General features: G+C 47.1%; 1 protein-coding gene across 8 annotated transcripts in view; it reads left to right on the forward strand.

Moving 5' to 3' along the window:
* Positions 1 to 19,845, forward strand: part of ncor1 (nuclear receptor corepressor 1) — a 117,519-nt gene that overhangs the window by 90,440 nt on the left and 7,234 nt on the right. For 4 of the 8 annotated variants that reach the window (XM_071329709.1, XM_071329718.1, XM_071329764.1 and 1 more), the window contains 21 exons: positions 1,587 to 2,061; positions 2,296 to 2,542; positions 3,130 to 3,334; positions 4,107 to 4,268; positions 5,331 to 5,497; positions 5,991 to 6,108; positions 6,382 to 6,468; positions 7,238 to 7,296; positions 7,572 to 7,737; positions 8,041 to 8,160; positions 8,237 to 8,320; positions 8,480 to 8,736; positions 8,891 to 9,227; positions 9,475 to 9,699; positions 10,112 to 10,318; positions 10,821 to 10,969; positions 11,424 to 11,652; positions 11,883 to 12,021; positions 13,603 to 14,069; positions 14,321 to 14,470; positions 19,402 to 19,550. In XM_071329709.1, the coding sequence (XP_071185810.1) occupies positions 1,587 to 2,061; positions 2,296 to 2,542; positions 3,130 to 3,334; positions 4,107 to 4,268; positions 5,331 to 5,497; positions 5,991 to 6,108; positions 6,382 to 6,468; positions 7,238 to 7,296; positions 7,572 to 7,737; positions 8,041 to 8,160; positions 8,237 to 8,320; positions 8,480 to 8,736; positions 8,891 to 9,227; positions 9,475 to 9,699; positions 10,112 to 10,318; positions 10,821 to 10,969; positions 11,424 to 11,652; positions 11,883 to 12,021; positions 13,603 to 14,069; positions 14,321 to 14,470; positions 19,402 to 19,550 (4,199 nt within the window). Of the gene's footprint in view, positions 1 to 1,586; positions 2,062 to 2,295; positions 2,543 to 3,129; positions 3,335 to 4,106; positions 4,269 to 5,330; positions 5,498 to 5,990; positions 6,109 to 6,381; positions 6,469 to 7,237; positions 7,297 to 7,571; positions 7,738 to 8,040; positions 8,161 to 8,236; positions 8,321 to 8,479; positions 8,737 to 8,890; positions 9,228 to 9,474; positions 9,700 to 10,111; positions 10,319 to 10,820; positions 10,971 to 11,423; positions 11,653 to 11,882; positions 12,022 to 13,602; positions 14,070 to 14,320; positions 14,471 to 19,401; positions 19,551 to 19,845 lie in introns of all 8 variants that reach the window. The other 4 variants (XM_071329737.1, XM_071329728.1, XM_071329755.1 and 1 more) reach the window with 4 other exon arrangements.

Genomic DNA, 19,845 nt, shown 5'->3' on the forward strand with positions numbered 1-19,845 from the left:
GTTTTGATTGGTTTTGATTTACATTTGATCTGAGAGAATGTTCAATCCAGTAGTGAATGAGAGAAAGAGCAAGGGAAAAAGAGACGGAGTTAGAGAAGCGTCTCTCTATGGAAGAGTGTAGAGATCTGTAAGAGTGAGTCCACTTCAGGAAGAGCCTCTTGAACTTTGTCTTGTGAGAATTACGTTTTAAATTAATGGCAAAGGAGCCCCAGTATTTTCTCGCTACCTACTGTCTGAAGTTTTAATGAGAGAGAAAAAGGGATCAAAAGGAGGAGGGAGAAACGCGAGACATAAAAGATGTGAACTAATTCTGACTGCTGGGCCTGGGTTATGTAACTGTTCCTTGGCTTTAAAGAGTCAAGAAAGTGTGCTGCATGGAGCGCTGAGTGTTGCGCCACTCTTTTGATCTGCAGGGCCTCCCCGTCTCTTTCTCTCCTTTGCTCTCTTATGCTTTCTCTTTACCCCTCTCCCACTCTCTCTCTTCCTATCCCCTCTCCCCGCACTCCATCTCTCCACAACTCTCTGCTCTCTTTCCATCACCCTTTCTCTCTCTTTCCCTCTCCTCTGCCTCTCTTCACTTCCTCTCTCTCTCTCTCTGCACTCCAATCTCTCTCTCACTCTCTCCACTTCTAAAAGTCCTAAAATGCCCTTGTATCGGCTGCCGTAACAGGGCAGAAAGAGCCTGTTTTGAATATTCACATTTCTTGCCCTGCCAATTATGGTGATAGTTTAATGAGTGTGAGTCCAGATTAACTGTGGGACCTTTCTATTTTGTCCTGGCTGTAAATGTGCTCATGACTTCCATTGTTTAGGAGAACCTTCTCTCCCCGGGTTTATCACAGACCTATCACTCACTGACTGTAGCTCTTGGCCATCTCTCTCTCACCCCCTCTTTCTTTCTCTCTCACCCCCCCCCCCTTCTTTCCCTCACCCTCTCCCTCTTTCTCTCTTTTGGAGTGGAGCCCATCTCCCTCCAGGCTTTGTCTGTGATAAAGCGAAGTGGTTTAATTGAGCTTAGCCCCTCACCTGACAGGGAGGTAGGAGAGGCTTTCCCTAACCTTGCAGTCTCTCTCTCTCTCTCTGCCCCTCCGGAGGACGACCAACTATGCATCATGCTCCAAGGCAGGTGGTGTAGTGCTGCGGTGGGCAGGTGGTGGAGGTTGAGGAAGGGTTGCTTGTTGGCTGGTTGGTTGGTGTGGGGGTGTTGCTATCTGTTATGTTTAGTCGTGTCACTGAGTCACTGGATGTCATAATGCTTGGGTCATGTCAGTTTGAGAGATTGCCTTATCTTTTTCCAGTCTACCAGATAGTTGTAAAGTTCTGTCTATGCTACAGGAGGTCACTATATTATGTGTTGTTGTTTCTGAAGCTCTCATTGTCTCCCAAGGAAACCCAAACTGTCCTCAAGGCCTTGGTTAGTTGGTGTAACTGCCTGCAGATTGGAGAGGGTCACTTGGTTGGGCATAGCCAGGAATGCTGGGGGAAGGGGACTGACGCTTTGTCTTTTGTCACCTGACACCCGTGTCAGAGATTTATCTTGGCATTGACACATGTTTTTTTTTACATGAAATGTTTTATTCATACAGGTGGAGAGAACAGCTCAGACACAGAGAGCGCCCCGTCCCCGTCCCAGGCGGACCCCTCCAAGGCCGGAGGAGAGTCCCAGAGGGGAGACATTGCTGGAGGGTCAGAGAGTCAGCGGTCTGATCAGGACCAGGCCAGCGATAGAAAGGGCCAGGATCCGTCCTACGGGGAGCTGAGGGTCAAGCTGGAGAAGAGCCCGGAGGGAGAGGCCAGAGACCCTGACTCTCAGGAGGATCAGGACAGGGAGAGGGCCCGGGCGGCCTACGAGGGCCAGGTACACCCCAAGTGTGAGCCCCAGGAGGTGGACATGAAGCCCGGGGGTACTGAGGTACAGGTGAAGGTGGAGCCTGACTCGGCTAAGGAGAAGGGGGACAATGGGGAGAGAGAGGAGCAGAGAGAGGGGCACCACTCAGACAATGACTCCAGCGCCACCTGCAGTGCAGATGAGGATGTGGACGCTGAGCCCGAGAGACAGAGGTGGGTCAGGGTGGTCATCATGGGGATTAAAGAGTCTTGTTTCAGACTTTAAAAACAAAGCTATTTGGATGAATTATTAAGGTTGTAAATGGTTGATATTATTAGTGGTAATTGAATCGCTTCATACAGGACTCCTTTATCCTAACTCCTGTAATCATTACCTCAACTCTTTCTGATCAGTGTGTCACACCATCTCTCTCTTCTCCTGTTTCCCCCTCTCTCCTGTGTCCTCAGGATTTTCTCTAGTATGGACAAGCCTTCGCTGCTCAGCCCTCCCGGCTCAGTGCTGATGTCCACGGCCAAGCAGGCCCACCTCAACATGCAGCAGCTCCAGCAGCGCGCCGCTGCCATCCCGCCCATGGTCAGTCACTATAGCAACCCACACTTTTCTATGATCAGATATGCCCATTCGGAGAGGCAGGCATACGGAGGCAGGCAACAGGGTGAAAGCATGTCTTGTTTAGACCAACCTACCCGTCAAGTGAGTCCATCATCCCCCGCACTTTTCCAACCAACCTGTAAATCAATCAATTCAATTCATGGATTCTTCTTTTTCCATTGAAATGTTAAATCAATCAGTTGATCAATGTGTTTGCAGGGATCTAAATCAATGAAATTGTGCCCATCTGTTGTCTACCGGTTGTCCAATCATGCTAATGTGCTGACACTGTCAAATAATTTTCTGATGTAATTTTCTTTCCCTCTAATTGCTTCTTCTATGGTGCTTCTGTCTCTCCATTTCTTATGGGATGAAGTCAGACAAACTGGATCGCCTGTTTAAGCACTGGGGCAGAGATATGCATGCAAACACAAAAGCAATCCAATCTAACAACTGTTTGTCATTTTTTACATTTCATTCATCTAATAATGTACTTTACCCTTTCTCCAGGGATTGTTTAAAGGCAGGTGTTAGTACTATTTTTCTCATTCTGAAGTCCAATCAACTTCTAGATTGTAGATAGAAGGACTTCAGGGTTAGAGAACAATGCATCAGCTGCTCACTTGTACAGAGCTTGTCCCCCTCCAGTTTTCCTCACAGGGGCGTCTCTCCTCACCCTCCTCCTGTAGGTGGGTCCTTTCAGCACTGGCGGGATACCCATGGGAGCCCCCCTCAGTGGCTTTGCCATGTTCCAGCACCAGATCAAGGCAGTGCACGAGTCGGCCCACGCGGAGGATAAACAGAGACAGGACCAGGCCGACCCCGAGCACAGCAGACAACCTCCCAACTGCCCACGCTTCACTACCCACAGCCCCACTGTACTGGACAGGGAGGGTAAGAGAGAGGACACACACACATACATACTGGTATCCCCCCTCCAAGCCCCTACCTACCTGAGCCTCTCAACCAACAGCAGCCTATTTATAGCCTATGCATTTTTCAGTCCCATTCGCTTTCATTCAGCGTCAAAAAAGGAAAGAGGAGAGCGAGCCGGTTCAGACTGCTGAACCAGAACAAGAACAAGATGTTAGCTGACCCCCTTTTACTCGTAATGCGAACATGAAAGCTAAAAGCTCTGATAGGGAAAGCTTGTTTTTCCTGAAATGCCTCTGGGAGAAGAGAGGGATTCTGTGGTCGACTTTTAAAAGGAGCATGACTTGAGCGTGTCAGAGCAGGACAGTTAGTTCCCCCAGGCAGACAAAGACAAGTGGGTCCTATTTTTAATGGTAGAAGAGTCATTCAGCCACAAAGGACACATTGGCTTACCCTGTTTCGGAGTCTGAATGGTATATTTTGTGTGAAGGGGGAAACTGCGTGATTAAAGCTTTTATCACCTTTTTTAAGAGTTAAAAAGATTTTTGGGTAGTCCGGCAAAGCGATATTTGAAATCGCAGTTCGTGTTAGAGCAGTAAGGCAGGCTGATGGGCTTTTATTTGTGTGTGAAAACTGTGAATCTATGCCAAGACCCTATTATTTTGTTGATTGAAATGTATAATAAAATCGTCTCGGGTTGTGTTTCATCTTCTGATTGTTCATCCATTTGTGTGCGGCATTTATCTTGCGGCAGTGTTTTCATTCATATGTCTCTGTTCTGTGTTGTGTTCAGGTAAGCCCTTCCCCTACATGCCTTATGATATGAAGATGGCTCTGGAGCAGGAGGCCCAGTCTGGTCGGCCAGGATCTCCCTACAGGCTCTCTCCCAGGGACATGAGCAAGGCCTCTCCTCAGCCCAACGACCCCAACGCCTCCCGCTACAGCGTGCCTCCAGGTAACCGCCCTCTGCTCTGTCCTCCCCCATGTGGCCTCAGCTCTACCGTTTAGCTAGCCTGCTCCCATACTGTTTGTGCTGTAGCCAACTCTTTTTCCATTGGCTAAAGCTCTTACAGTACTGTTGGCCTTATTTTTTCCACCCCCACTTCTCTTTCCCGATTCTCTGTGAGTAGATTAAGCTGTACTGTAACTGGCCTTAAAATACTATCTGTCCCTATCATGAATGAATGTTAATATTACTTACACACACACAGAGCCTGGCTGCAGTAAGGCTTTATCAGTATTCCATCATGGACTAGCTTGTTTCCTTATCTCTGTGTGAGCTGCCAGGATGCTGACGTCTGTGCCTGCTGTAGATACTCTCCCAGACAAATTTAAATGTTTGATTTTGTAAAGTGCAGGGGCACTGAGGGCGGGCAGACTGTCGGGAGGAAGGGAGCGGGGGTTGCTTCCTCAAGGCAGGTCACTCCCGGTCACCGTGACTCACTAACAGGGTAGAACTCAGACGAGCCAGATATCACTCCCTGAGGCTGTTCCCACAGATGTACAGACAGACAGGAGGCAGGGAGGTTACATCAGGTTTAGGTCGGCTTCAGCCTTTTAACTCTAGCTACCAGACTCACTGTGCTGTGTTTACTTCACTGTTTACTTCAGTCTGGGAAATCTGCCTCAATGTTATCACCATGCACTCATAGATGGACGATAGGCTGCTGGTGGAGCCTGTTAGTAAGAGTAGTGAATGATACACTGGCTGAGAATGAGAAACAATTTAGCCTGAATTTAGTTGCAGTAATGTACAGTGACTGATCTGTGGAAACGGCATGAAATGGTACAATCATTTTTCTATGAGAATATCCATAATAGGCATAAATAGATTTTTTGGGGGGTTGCAAAAATGTTCAATGCTTTAACTTTTCAGTGCCTCTGGATTTTCTTTTCCTGACACACTTTTTTGTGTGTTTTCTTTTCCCTTCTTCACCGTATTCTAGACAAGGCTCATGCTAAATAATCATATGATCAATGATGTCACTCCCTAACTTGTATTGTTTTTCTCTCCTAGTGCTCCAGCCAGCTCCCAACCAGGTGGTCCAGAGTCTGCCTGATGGAGTCCGTGTGACGTTCTCCAGACACAGCCGACCCGCCAACATTCCATCTCCTCCTCCACTCATTCCAACCTCCAAACCCACAGACAAGCCTTCCTTTATCCAGGGCGGCTCCATCTCCCAGGTAAGACCCATATCCCTCAGGTGAGGGTTCAGATCCAGCCAGCCCCCTGGTTAGGCCCACACAGGTGGGCACCCAGAGCAGGTGTGGCTGAAGTGTTTTGTATGTTCTATTTGGTGAAATAATAAAACATTTTATTTTCTCTCTTTCTCAATCAGTCATACTCTAACAGTATTTGTTGTGTGATAATTATTTAATAAGAAACCTATAAGGCTATTTGCCTTTGTAGCAGACAGTACTCTGTATTTAGTAATGTTTACTAGCAAATATGCCAAAGAGCAAACTTTGGTACACATCCGTTGGCTCCACCTTTATTTGTGTACATTACACTTTCCCTGTATTTCTCTGCTGTATAATTCCGAGAAAGTTTTAAGGTTTTCAGAAATCTTGGTTGATGGACTCCCAGAATCAGGAGAGAACAAGCAGGGAGGGAATCCTCCAACTGGAATTTTGCAACCCTGACCTGATTCTGACCTGTCTGTTCTTGCCATTTCAGGGAACGCCTGGTACGTACCTGCCATCCCATGCTGTCTACGGTGGCCCAGAGGTTGCAAAGAGCTCAGTGGGCTCCATATCCCTGGGCCTGCCCAGGCAGCAGGACCCCACCAAACCTGGTAAGACAAGCCAGTCTGGATGACACACGCACCCCCGATCCACATTCCGTTGTCCAAACTAGCATACTACTTTCAATACATTTATTCATACTAAGTGGTATGCAAGTGTGGATACTGTCTATCATCATCTAATGTCCTCTCTCTGCTATTAGATTGGCATGAGAGAGAGACAAGCATATTGTCAACGTTTGAGCACATTCAGACCTGATGTCACAGTCCCAATGTCCCACTTCACTTGCCTTCCCTTTTCGTTCGCTCCCTCCCTCTCCCCAGTGTCCTACATTAAGCAGGAGGAGTGTTCTCCGCGTGGCCAGTCGGAGGGCCTCCTCTCCCAGATGCAGTATGAGGGGGTAGTCAGAGGTGTGTGTCTATTTGTCCATCTCACAAAAGTGTCTGTCTGTCATCCTGCCTGTCCTTGCCTCCCAAGTGTTTCTCCTTTCACACTCTCACCAAAACAGTGCTGATACCCACAGTGAATACCCAGAAACCACACCTGTGTTCAAATCATATTTTAAATCTTTCAAATACTCAATGTTTGCCTGCCTAGAATGCCAGATGGGTGGGGTTTGCATTTCTGGGACTAGACTTGAAATACTATTTGAACCCAGGTTTGCAAGATTGATAGAAAATAGCTTTACCGCAGGCGATCGAGAAGAGTAAAGTGGAGGAGTCTGGCCTCCACCCTCCTTCCCTCCCTCCTGCCCTCTGTTTGCACAGACCTGACAGAATGTGGCACGCTGGTGAGGGAGGAAGATGGAGAGAGACCTCACGAGCCCCAGTTCAAAAAGCACCTGCTTTCACTAGAAGTCCTCCTCACACCTTCTCCCACAACTAACCTCTGGGGTGACATTGGGGTGTGGAAACCTCTGTTTCCCTCTTTCAGGCTGCAGCCCATTGCTCTACTATTCTCCCCACCAAGATTTAAAAGCAATGTATTAGTGCAGCCAGAGTGTACCATCTTACACCAATTACTTTAAATCCTTGAGATGAAGTCAACGAGTGCAAACTTCCGGGAGAATGAGGGATAATCGGAATTAGGCTTCAATGATTCTGACCAGGAATATAATGCCTGTACAGGCCCTCATCTATATCCACACATTCCAACCTCTGTCTGTTGTCTTCCTTCAAGGAGGCCCAATGGATGGGGGTATCAGCAGAGGCAACCCAGCCAGAGGATCAATCACACAGGTATTACAGTTACAATAACATTGCTAAGCCATTATGTGTATCCAAGCACCACACTGTCTATGGACATCTAATATCACAATTTTTCTTATGATGATATATGCTGTGAATTAGTCTAATATTTTTGGAGCAGATTTTATTTGAAATGAAAAGTGCTATGTAAGTTAAAATTAACATTATGAAAAAGTTGAGTTGTTCCTGGTTTCTGAACTTAATTGGACCCATTTCTCTCTGTCCATCTTTACTTTTCTCTCTCTACCTCTCTTCTGTGTGACCAGGGCACGCCAGCCCTGTCTGGGTCCAGCATTGCGGCTGACCTGCTGAAGGGCACCATCACCAAGCTGACCACGGAGGACCTGAGCAGCCCAGAGAAGGCCCGGGAACAGCTGGCCAAGGGACACGTCATCTACGAGGGCAAGAGTGGACACATCCTATCCTACGATGGTAATACGAAGCTGTGTTAGTGGTCATTCCACAACTTTTTTTCAGTGTAGTGTGTTACTTATGGGACTTCAGATTTATACTACAGTATAGTAGTTTCTGGAAATGTGCTGCATTGCATTGTGTATGATCCTATTACTTATCCTGGGCATTAGTTTACCCAGGGAGTTAGTCAATTGGGACAATGAAAATGGTACCCGTGTGCATCTGAAGTCAGGCATTCATCAGCATTTATTGGTAGCAAGAATTAGGTCTGTATATCTAAATCTGCCTAAATTAACATATATTGTGTTCCTGTCTCCGTAGCCATTAAGAACCCAAGAGAGGCCACGTGTAGCCCCAGGTCAGGCCATGAGCTCAAACGCTCCCACGATATGATGGAGGCTGCCAGAGGCCACTCCGGGAGAGAAGGAGCCCCCTTCGAGGGTAAGGCGTGTGTGTGCGCACGTACGTACGTAAGAGAGTGAGTTTTGTCTTCTGACTGACTTTGTGTGTGTGTCAGGGTTGATAATCCGAGCCCTGCCCAGAGAAAGTCCCCATGGGGAGTCTAAGGAGAGGCCCATGATGACTGGATCCATCATGCAAGGTAATTAAGTTATCAGGTGACATCATTGCAGCTCCTATGTAAATAATTAAATAGAAAACCACAAATTAAAAACCTCAGTAAATATGATTTTGACTTTTTATGTAACTCACGTTAAGCCAAGTTTTAAAATGTATTTGTATTTTTCTCTTTCCACTCCAGGTACACCCAGAACCTCTGCAGAGGCCTATGAGGAGAGCATGAAGTATGGCAAGCAGATAAAGAGGGAGAGCCCACCCATCCGCTCATTTGAGGGGGGGATAGGTAAGGGTAAGCCCTACGAGGGGGTGAACACCATTAAGGAGATGGGTCGCTCCATCCATGAGATCCCCCGTCAAGAGCAACCTGGACAGGACCCCCGCAAGACCCCCGACATGGCTGCCAACAGCCGAGCCAGCATGGAGGGCTCCATATCCCAGGTAAGTGTGTTTGTGTTCTGCAGCTGTGTGCATGAGGGAAAGAGCATGTTTGTGTGTAGGCGTGCGTGCGTGCGTGTGTGCGCTAGTGATTGAGTGAGTGCTGTCTGTTCATTGTCACCAACAGACAATCCAATCCCTCCTCTCCCTCTACCAGGGCCATCCTCTGAGCCAGTCGGCCATCAAGCATAACGTCAAGTCCCTGATCACCAGTCCTAGTAGGCTGCCCCACGGCCCCACCATGCCCCAGCTGGAGGCCATGGAGCGGGCCAAGTATGAGGAGAGCAAGGCGGCGGCGGAGCAGCAGCAGCGGGCGCGCCACACCTCTGTGGTCAACTCGGCCACCTCCGTGCTGCGCTCCACCCACCAGGAGCAAGGCAAGTCCCAGCTCAGCCCTGGCATGTACCAAGACGCAGATGCCCGCAGGACCCCGGTCAACTACAGCACCAGCTCCATGTCCAGAGGCTCGCCCATGCTGGGCCGAGGACAGGAGGGTACGTCTTGTCTGGCCTTCCCTCTCGAAGTATTCACTTTCAATTCATAGATCTTCTGTCAGATGTATTTTCACGAGGTCATTTCATTGTACAGCAATCACTTCACAAGCAATGATGTGTGGCTTTAGATCTTATCAGTACAATTTGAAAACATTGCAAGCGTTTTTGTTAATCCTTATGTTTACTTTATTGATTTTTGTTTTGATGAAAGCCATTTGTGTTATTGTCATTTCTCTTCCCTGTCCAGGCACTGGGAAGCCTACGTCTCACGATAGGAAGAGTGCCATGACCCCCAATCAGAGGGACAGTGTTCCAGCTAAGTCCCCTGTGTCAGGGGGTGACCCCAACCACCCTATGTCCTCCCACAGCCCCTTTGACCCCCACCACCGCCCCATGGCCCCCGGAGAGCCTCGCTTCCACCTGCCTCCACACCTAGACCCTACCCTCTTCCACCGGGCCGTCCTGGACCCTGGTAGGACACACAACACACCCTGTTACCCTGACCCACCAAGCATGGGTTCAAATGTTTTTTTATTTGTGAGCCTGGCGCAATGTAACCAATGGAATAGTCCCAAAAGTGCCAACCCTGCCCATTTGGCACTCCATGCAGGCTCAGTCAAATGCTCAAAGTATTCAGGGGAAACAATGATATTATATGAACCTGAGCCAACCTCTATGAACAACACAATAATAGACCTGAATCCTGGAATGATAGACTGGGTGAACTGGGGTAGCTTTGTCATTTTTCATTCATAGGCACTGAGTGTCCTGTCCAGTCTCAGGTTGAGTCCATTGACGTCAGTAGAGTAATCACCATCTGTTCGCCTGCTGTTCATATTTTTAGTCTCTATCTGCACCTCTCCTTTCCCCTCCTCCCCATGCAGCTGCATACATGTTCCCGAGGCAGCCGTCCCCGACGGGCTACCACAACACCTACCAGCTGTACACCATGGAGAACACAAGGCAGACCATTCTCAACGATTATATCACCTCACAGCAGATGCAGGTTATACCACGGCCCGACGTTGCCAGGGGCCTGTCGCCACGGGAACAGCAACAGATTGCCATCTCTTATCCTCCCGGAGCGCGAGGTACTTGACTCTGACTGCTGTCTGTTTGTGTGTCCTTCTCTCACCTGAGGGAGGTAGGGAGAGGAGGGAGAGATGTGGGGTGATGGGTAGAACGCAGTCTGTGTTCTTGTGAATTAGTGGTTACCTTTTCCAGAAGCAAATGAACCTGACAAATTGCCTCATATTGATATAGAATTTTCTTTTCGTTTATTATCGCTGAATTGTTGACGTATATTTTGGGCCTGCAGCTAATACTCCGTTTTATAAATTGCGTATTGACAAACATTCAATTCAGACTTTCATTTGCTCAGTGATTGCCTCTTACAAGGTGACCACTCCACGCACCTTTTTGAAAAATAAGCAGCCCTATTACAAAAACATATGTTTTTGAGCACTGTTCAGAGAAAGGTGACTGGTAAAACCAAGGCTACTGTACACAGTGTTCATTCATACCTCTTCAAATTGATCCTATGGATTTGGTTCGTGTTGCTCACCGTTGGCCCTTTGCTTCTGTCTGTAAAAGGGATTATTGATCTAGCCCAGATGCCTCCAACTATCCTGTTGCCTCACCCTGGGGGAACAGGTACTCCCACTATGGACCGCATCACCTACATCCCCGGAGCTCAACCCCCTTTCCCTCCTAGGCCTTTCAACCCAGCCTCCATATCTCCAGGTGAGGACCCCCCTGCCCCAACAACAACCTGACCCTCCTGTTCCCTTACCCCCCTCTTGTTCCTTTTTACCCCCCTCCTACCCTCAACCCCCTGCTGCACTCCCCTGAGCTCTGAGAATCTGAATTGACCTGAACACACCTATGGACCACATCTAAATATACACCTACTGCAGTAACCTCTCTATCCAAAATCAGATGTTCAGTTTGCCTCATTAATTGGGAAATGTAAAAAAAAAAAAAAGCCAAATTGAGTACAAAGCTCCATTTGAGATGGTACCCAGAACATCTCTGCTGTCTATCCTGATCAACATCCGGGCAGGACACTCCTCTCTGTGTCATCAGGCATTCACAACAGCACTGTGTGCTTAAGGCGGCCCAACCACCCTTCTACCCCTCAGCGACTGTACCCGAAGTAGAGACGGTGTGTAAACCTACTGTGTGTGTGTGTGTGTTGTCTGTTTCTTTGTGTCCACAGGCCACCAAGCCCACCTCGCAGCTACAGCAGCGGCCTGTCAGGAGCGAGAACGAGAGAGGGAGCGCGAAAGAGAAAGGGAGCATCGAGAGAAAGAGAGGGAAAAGGAGCGAGAAAGGGAGAACAGGGAGAGGGAAAGGGAGGAGTACAGACAACGAGAGCGTGAGCGAGTGGTGGCTGCAGCGGTTGCCAATGACTACATGCGTGGAGGTGAACCTCAATGCCATTTATATTGTATAGTATTGTACAGTGTCATCAACAATACAGTTCCAAGTAGTTCATAGCAGTTTGATTGAACCTGGCTGAACAAATTCTCTCACAGAGTTAAGGGATTTTTAATGTAGCCTGTTTTTTGGGACAGTGTTGAAAAAGCCATTATAAGCTTTCAACTTTGAATTGCTCTTTTCTGTTATGGAAGTCAGCTCTTGTTTGTCCCCCAGTTCCAGGGCAGCCAGATAGACCAGGAAGCCGTGGTTACCTGCGTAGCCCCTCCCCATCTATGAGGTCACAGGAAGCCCAGCAGCAGCGACCCAGCATCTTCCAAGGAACCAACAGCAAGGGCGTCATCACCCCTCTCATGTGAGTCTAAGCCTGCTCCGCTCTGGCCTTGTAAGCCCTCACCCCACTTACACTCAGAGTGTGTGTGTGTGATGGAAAAACGTTTTCAGTGTAAACCAGATATAAAGTACTGTATGTAGAAAAAATAATGGGCTCATATATTTTTTTAAATAGTATAATCTTTGAGAACTAACAATCACCAAAATAAAAGCTAGACAGGGAGATTTTTAAATTCCAAAAACAATGAATTTAGCAGTGTTGATTTGTATTATTATGTTTAAGCAAAAGAACACAGCATTAGCCGTGGAATGTATAGAATATCAAAAAATGTGCATTAAAACTGCAACATTTTCAATCAGCTCCATGGAGAAATGTGTAGAATTGCAGGTTATTGGCTTAAATATCCCAAAATAATTTCTACACTGCCAAGATGAGGGCCTCTAAAATGTTTTCTAAAATCCAGACGGGTTGATCGCACGCCATGCCCACCACCTATGCCCATTTTCGTTCCAGATAAAAACCTGTACGTGTACTGTTAATCCATTCTTATATGTGCACCCTTTCAGTTGCAAACCGCACCACATGTGCAACAACAACTGCCCGAGTTACACCAGGAACGCACAATCCCTCCATCAGTGCTCAGACTGTCCACAATAGGCTGAGAGAGGCTGGACTGAGGGCTTGCAGGCCTGTTGTAAGGCAGGTTCTCACCAGACATCACCGGCAACAACGTTGCCTTTGGGCACAAACCCACCGTCGCTGGACCAGACAGGACTGGCAAAAAGTGCTATTCACTGACGAGTCGCGGTTTTGTCTCACCAGGGGTGATGGTCGCGTTTATCGTCGAAGGAATGAGCATTACACTGAGGCCTGTATTCTGGATCGATTTGGGGGTGGAGGGTCCGTCATGGTCTGGGGCGGTGTGCCACAGCATCACCGGACTGAGCTTGTTGTCATTGCAGGCAGTCTCAACGCTGTGCGTTACAGGGAAGACATCCTCCTCCCTCATGTGGTACCCTTCCTGTAGGCTCATCCTGACATGACCCTCCAGCATGACAATGCCACCAGCCATACTGCTTGTTCTGTGCGTGATTTCCTGCAAGACAGCAATGTCCGTGTTCTGCCATGGCCAGCGAAGAGCCCGGATCTCAATCCCATTGAGTACGTTTGGGACCTGTTGGATCGGAGGGTGAGGGCTAGGGCTAGGGCCATTCCCCCCCAGAAACATCCAGGAACTTGCAGGTGCCTTGGTGGAAGAGTGGGGTAACATCTCACAGCAAGAACTGGCAAATCTGGTGCAGTCCATGAGGAGATGCACTGCAGTACCTAATGCAGTTGGTGGCCACACCAGATACTGACTGTTACTTTTGATACTGACTGTTACCCACCTTTGTTCAGGGACACATTTATTCAATTTCTGTTAGTCACATGTCTGTGGAACTTGTTCAGTTTGTCTGTTGTTGAATCTTGTTATGTTCATACAAATATTTACACATGTTAAGTTTGTTGAAAATAAACACAGTTGACAGTGAGAGAACGTTTCTTTTTTTGCTGAGTTTATATATACATAATATTAACCCTCAACCTCTCTGCCACCTCCAGGCCATCAGCAGCAGCAGCAGCCCAGGCAGGAGCCCGTTATAGCACTGCAGCCGACGCCCTGGCTGCCCTGGTGGACGCTGCCGCATCCGCCCCTCAGATGGACGTCAACAAGGGCAAGGACTCCTCCAAGCACGATCGAGACGACGACATGTCTTCATCATCCTCTGCGGCCAGGCGGCAGCACGAGCAGCAGCAGCAGGAGGCAGACAGGCGCTCCATGCAGTCTCCCTACATGTCTCTGCCAGGGGGGAAACCCCACCCAGGATACGCTGAGGGGTCTGGTGGTCCCCAGGGGGGCAAGGACAAGGGTCCCCCCACCAAGTCACGCATCGAGGAGGAGCTGAGGACCAGAGGAAAGACCACCATCACGGCCGCCAACTTCATCGACGTCATCATCAAGCGTCAGATCGCCTCGGACAAGGACTCACGGGAGAGAGGCTCCCAGAGCTCCGATTCCTCCAGCAGCTGTGAGTCTTCCACATAGAATAAAATAGAACAGGGAACAGTGTAAAACATGGACACTATATACAGAGACAAATAGTCCTGTAATACAACTGGGTGGGTGGGTGGACACCTGGATATAGATTTGGTTTGCGTTTTAATTCCCAGCATTTCTAACATGTAAGACTTAATTACATAGCAAATCACAAAAAAAGAGAAAATGATCATATGTCAGTGAGAGGGTTGTTTTCAAGGTGTGTGTGTCCCTCCCCTGCAGTGTCATCCAGTCGGTATGAGGTCCCCAGTGGAGCAGCCATCGAGGTGATCAGCCCAGCCAACTCTCCAGCCCAGGCCCAGCAGGAGAAACAGCAGCAGGATGACAGGGAGAGGGCTGACAGGGACAGGGCCGCACAGGCAGCAACACAAGGTAAGAAGAAAGCGTTGTACTGTGAGCCATTCAATAATAAGATGTCTTCTCAGTTCTGGTGTGCCTGACACAGATTAAGCTTGCGGAGTTGAGCGCAGACTAGAGTTTTTTATATTTTATTTTAAATGAACCTCCAACTCCTTCGAGTCGCTATGCGTCGATACTTCAAAAATGTACATTCTTAAACCCTTTACCCTGTATACCTATGTTTGTCCCCTGTTGCGTTCCTTTCTTTGTTTGCTGAAATCCATACTTTTTAATAAAACGTTAATCAAATACAACCACCGACTGTTACCTTGTTGAGGTTCAATTGGCACATGCACATTCACGCTGAGTTGCCATCTTAGTGCAACAGCAACGAGGAAACAGTCAGTGGTATGTCTCCCGAGAACGACCCTGACAAGCCCAGAGCCAGGTACAGATACAGCTCTTGACCAAGCCAGACTGTTTAGTGTAGGGTACACCGTAGCAAACGTAGAACAAAAACCTGTCTTCTTATTTGAGGACCAACATGGGTATACAGTTAGGGTTTACGAATGTACATTTTTGACGTATCGACGCATAGCGAGTCGGAGGTTCATTTAAAAAACTCTAGTCTGCGCTTAACCTATGGAAGCGTTGAGCTACTTGGCAAATATTAAGCCTGCACCTGTACTATTTTTATTTTACCTTTATTTAACCAGGTAGGCCAGTTGAGAACAAGTTCTCATTTACAACTGCGACCTGGCCAAGATAAAGCCAAGCAGTGCGACACAAACAACAACAGAGTTACACATGGAATAAACAAACGTATTGTCAATAACACAATAGAAAAAGTCTATATACAGTGTGTGCAAATGGCGTGAGGAGGTAAGGCAATAAATAGGCCATAGTAGCGAAGTAATTACAATTTAGCGAATTAACACTGGAGTGATAGATGTGCAGATGATGATGTGCAAGTAGAAATACTGGTGTGCAAAAGAGCAAAAAAGTAAATAAAAACAATATGGGGATGAGGTAGGTAGATAGGATGGGCTATTTACAGACGTGCTGTGTGTACAGCTGCAGCGATTAGTAAGCTGCTCAGATAGCTGACACTTAGTTAGTGAGGGAGATATAAGTCTCCAACTTCAGCGATTCTCTTTTTTGCAATTCGTTCCAGTCATTGGCAGCAGAGAACTGGAAGGAAAGGCGGCCAAAGAGGTGTTGGCTTTGGGGATGACCAGTGCGATATACCTGCTGGAGCGCATGTTACGGGTGGGTGTTATGGTGACCAGTGAGCTGAGATAAAGCGGAGCTTTACCTAGCAAAGACTTATAGGTGACCTGGCGACGAATATGTAGCGAGGGCCAGCCGACGAGAGCATACAGGTCGCAGTGGTGGGTGGTATATGAGGCTTTGGTGACAAAACGGATGGCACTGTGATAGACTGCATCCAGTTTGCTGAGTAGAGTGTTGGAGGATATTTTGTAAATGACATCACTGAAGTTGAGGATCGGTAGGATAGTCAGTATTACTAGGGTATGTTTGTCAGCGTGAGTGAAGGTGGCTTTGTTGCAAAATAGGAAGCCGATTTTAGATTTAATTTTGGTTTGGAGATGTTTAAAATTAGTCTGGAAGGAGAGTTTACAGTCTAGCCAGACACCTAGGTATTTGTAGTTGTCCACATATTCTAAGTCAGAACCGTCCAGAGTAGTGATGCTAGTCGGGTGGGCGGGTGCGGGCAGCGATCGGTTGAAAAGCATGCATTTAGTTTTACTAGCGTTTACGAGCAGTTGGAGGCCACGGAAGGAGTGTTGTATGGCATTGAAGCTCGTTTGGAGGTTTGTTAGCACAGTGTCCAAAGAAGGGCCAGATGTATACAGAATGGTGTCGTCTGCGTAGAGGTGGATCAGAGAATCACCTGCAGCAAGAGCGACATCGTTGATATATACAGAGAAAAGAGTCGGCCCGAGAATTGAACCTGTGGTAAACCCATAAAGACTGCCAGAGGTCCGGACAACAGGCCCTCCGATTTGACACACTGAACTCTGTCTGTGAAGTAGTTGGTGAACCAGACAAGGCAGTCATTTGAGAAACCAAGGCTATTGCGTCTGCCGATAAGAATACGGTGATTGACAGAGTCGAAAGCCTTGGCCAGGTCGATGAAGACGGCTGCACAGTACTGTTTTTTATCGGTGGCAGTTATGATATCGTTTAGTACCTTGAGCGTGGCTGAGGTGCACCCGTGACCAGCTCGGAAACCGGATTGAACAGCGGGATTCAAAATGGTCAGTGATCTGTTTGTTAACTTGGCTTTCGAAGACTTTAGAAAGGCAGGGCAGGATGGATATAGGTCTGTAACAGTTTGGGTATAGAGTGTCACCCCCTTTGAAGAGGGGGATGACCGCGGCCGCTTTCCAATCTTTACGGATCTCGGATCATACGAAAGAGAGGTTGAACAGACTGGTAATAGGGGTTGCAACAATGGCAGCGGATAATTTTAGAAAGAGAGGGTCCAGATTGTCTAGCCCAGCTGATTTGTAGGGGTCCAGGTTTTGCAGCTCTTTCAGAACATCTGCTATCTGGATTTGGGTGAAGGAGAAGCTGGGGAGGTTTGGGCTAGTAGCTGCGGGGGGTGCGGAGCTGTTGGCCGGGGTTGGGATAGCCAGGAGGAAAGCTGTAGAGAAATGCTTTTTGAAATTCGCGATTATCGTGGATTTATCGGTGGTGACAGTGTTTCCTAGCCTCAGTGCAGTGGGAGGAGGTGCTCTTATTCTTCATGGACTTTACAGTGTCCCAAAACTTTTTGGAGTTAGAGCTACAGGATGCAAATTTCTGTTTGAAAAAGCTAGCCTTTGCTTTCCTAACTGACTGCGTGTATTGGTTCCTGACTTCCCTGAAAAGTTGCATATCGCCGGGACTATTCGATGCTAGTGCAGTCCGCGACAGGATGTTTTTGTGCTGGTCGGGGGCAGTCAGGTCTGGAGTGAACCAAGGGCTATATCTGTTCTTAGTTCTAAATTTTTTGAAAGGGGCATGCTTATTTAAGATGATGAGGAAATTACTAAAAGGCCTACTCAATGGCGCATCTCCATGGAAAGTGCATTTTAGTCAGACTTAATGTGTCTGGGAAACTGGCCCTTACTGACTGGTAAAGCTCTATAGATTTGAGGTCGACCGATTAATCGGAATGGCCGATTTAATTAGGGCCGGTTTTCATAACAATCGGTAATCTGCATTTTTGGACACCGATTATGGCCGATTACATTGCACTCCACGAGGAGACTGCGTGGCAGGCTGACTACCTGTTATGCGAGTGCAGCAAGGAGCCAAGGTAAGGTGCTAGCTAGCATTAAACTTATCTTATAAAAAACAATCAATCTTAACATAATCACTAGTTAACTACACATGGTTGATGATATTACTAGTTTATCTAGCTTGTCCTGCGTTGCATATAATCGATGCGGTGCCTGTTAATTTGTCATTGTATCTCAGCCTACTTTGCCAAATGGGTGATTTAACAAGCGCATTCGTGAAAAAAGCACTGTCGTTGCACCAATGTACCTAACCATAAACAATGCCTTTCTTAAAATCAATACACAAGTATATATTTTTAAACCTGCATATTTAGTTAATATTGCCTGCTAACATGAATTTCTTTTAACTAGGGAAATTGTGTCACTTTTCTTGTGTTCTGTGCAAGTAGAGTCAGGGTATATGCAGCAGTTTGGGCCGCCTGGCTCGTTGCGAACTGTGTGAAGACCATTTCTTCCTAACAAAGACCGTAATTAATTTGCCAGAATTTTACATAATTATGACATAACATTGAAGGTTGTGCAATGTAACAGCAATATTTAGACTTATGGATGCCACCCGTTAGATAAAATACGGAACGGTTCCGTATTTCACCAGTTTTCTAAATGATAGTTTCCGGTTTTGACCATATTAATGACCTAAGGCTCGTATTTCTGTGTGTTATTATAATTAAGTCTGATTTGATAGAGCAGTCTGACTGAGCGGTGGTAGGCAGCAGCAGGCTCGTAAACATTCATTCAAACAGCACTTTCGTGCATTTGCCAGCAGCTCTTCGCTGTGCTTCAAGCATTGCGCTGTTTATGACTTCAAGCCTATCAACTCCCGAAATTAGGCTGGCAATACTAAATACTAAAATACCTATTAGAACATCCAATAGTCAAAGGTATATGAAATACAAATGGTATAGAGAGAAATAGTCCTATAATAACTACAACCTAAAACTTCTTACCTGGGAATATTGAAGACTCATGTTAAAAGGAACCACCAGCTTTCATATGTTCTCATGTTCTGAGCAAGGAACTTAAACGCTAGCTTTTTTTACATGGCACATATTGCACTTTTACTTTCTTCTCCAACACTTTGTTTTTGCATTACTTAAACCAAGTTGAACATGTTTCATAATTTATTTGAGGCTAAATAGATTTTATTGATGTATTATATTAAGTTAAAATAAGTGTTCATTCAGTATTGTTGTAATTGTCATTATTACAAATATATATATAAAAATCGACCGATTTAATCGGTATCGGCTTTTTTTGGTCCTCCAATAATCTGTATCGGCTTTGAAAAATCATAATTGGTCAACCTCTACTATAGATGTCATATGGGGACTTTAAGTATTCTCTTGAAGGTCTCAAGCTCTCTTTCTCAAGTATTGGTTTCCTTATGGAATGACTCCTTAGCCCAGTAACCTTGTCAGCTAAGTACGACAGAGCAGACGACACCATTCCATTCCCCACAAGCTCCCATCTGGTCACCAGACCACTCCACAAGCTATTTTTGTCCGCTGGAGGCAAATGTATATCAGCTGCCTATTGACATATGGGGAGGGTGGAAGGAGGGGTAGTTCTACCCCTCCCTCCACCCTCCCCGCTCTCCCCCATTTCTCTACCCTCCCCAACTCAGTCTGGTAACTGTGTGTTATCCTCACTCAGCAGCTGGCATGCGTTCCTTTGACATGATCCGCTACCGCCAGTCAGCGGAGTCCCAGCAGCCCCCCTCCTCCCAGGCTGACGGAGGGTACTCCCAGTCCCAGCAGGTCCCCAAGACCCACCGGGTCATGACCCTGGCTGACCACATCTCGGTAAGACACACTAGTAGCTTTCCACGATTGCATGCCATGTCATTGCCTGCGCAGTCGGGCATCAGATTGCTATATCATATTTTGTGGTTAGCTGATATTAAACACCTATCCAGGCATGAGTTCTGTCAGGCAACTGCTATGTAGTCAGCCTGAAGAAGACCCCAATGACTTGTTCCTTCATAGCCCTTTTTAACTGGGTTCCTAAGGCAAACAATCCATGTACTGTGTAACCAATACAAATTACTTTACCAACAATGAATTGTCAGTATGCCTCCTGTACCACTTTTTGTTGAGT

The sequence above is a fragment of the Salvelinus alpinus genome, chromosome 1 (assembly GCF_045679555.1).
Source record: "Salvelinus alpinus chromosome 1, SLU_Salpinus.1, whole genome shotgun sequence".
Taxonomy (NCBI): Eukaryota; Metazoa; Chordata; class Actinopteri; order Salmoniformes; family Salmonidae; genus Salvelinus; species Salvelinus alpinus.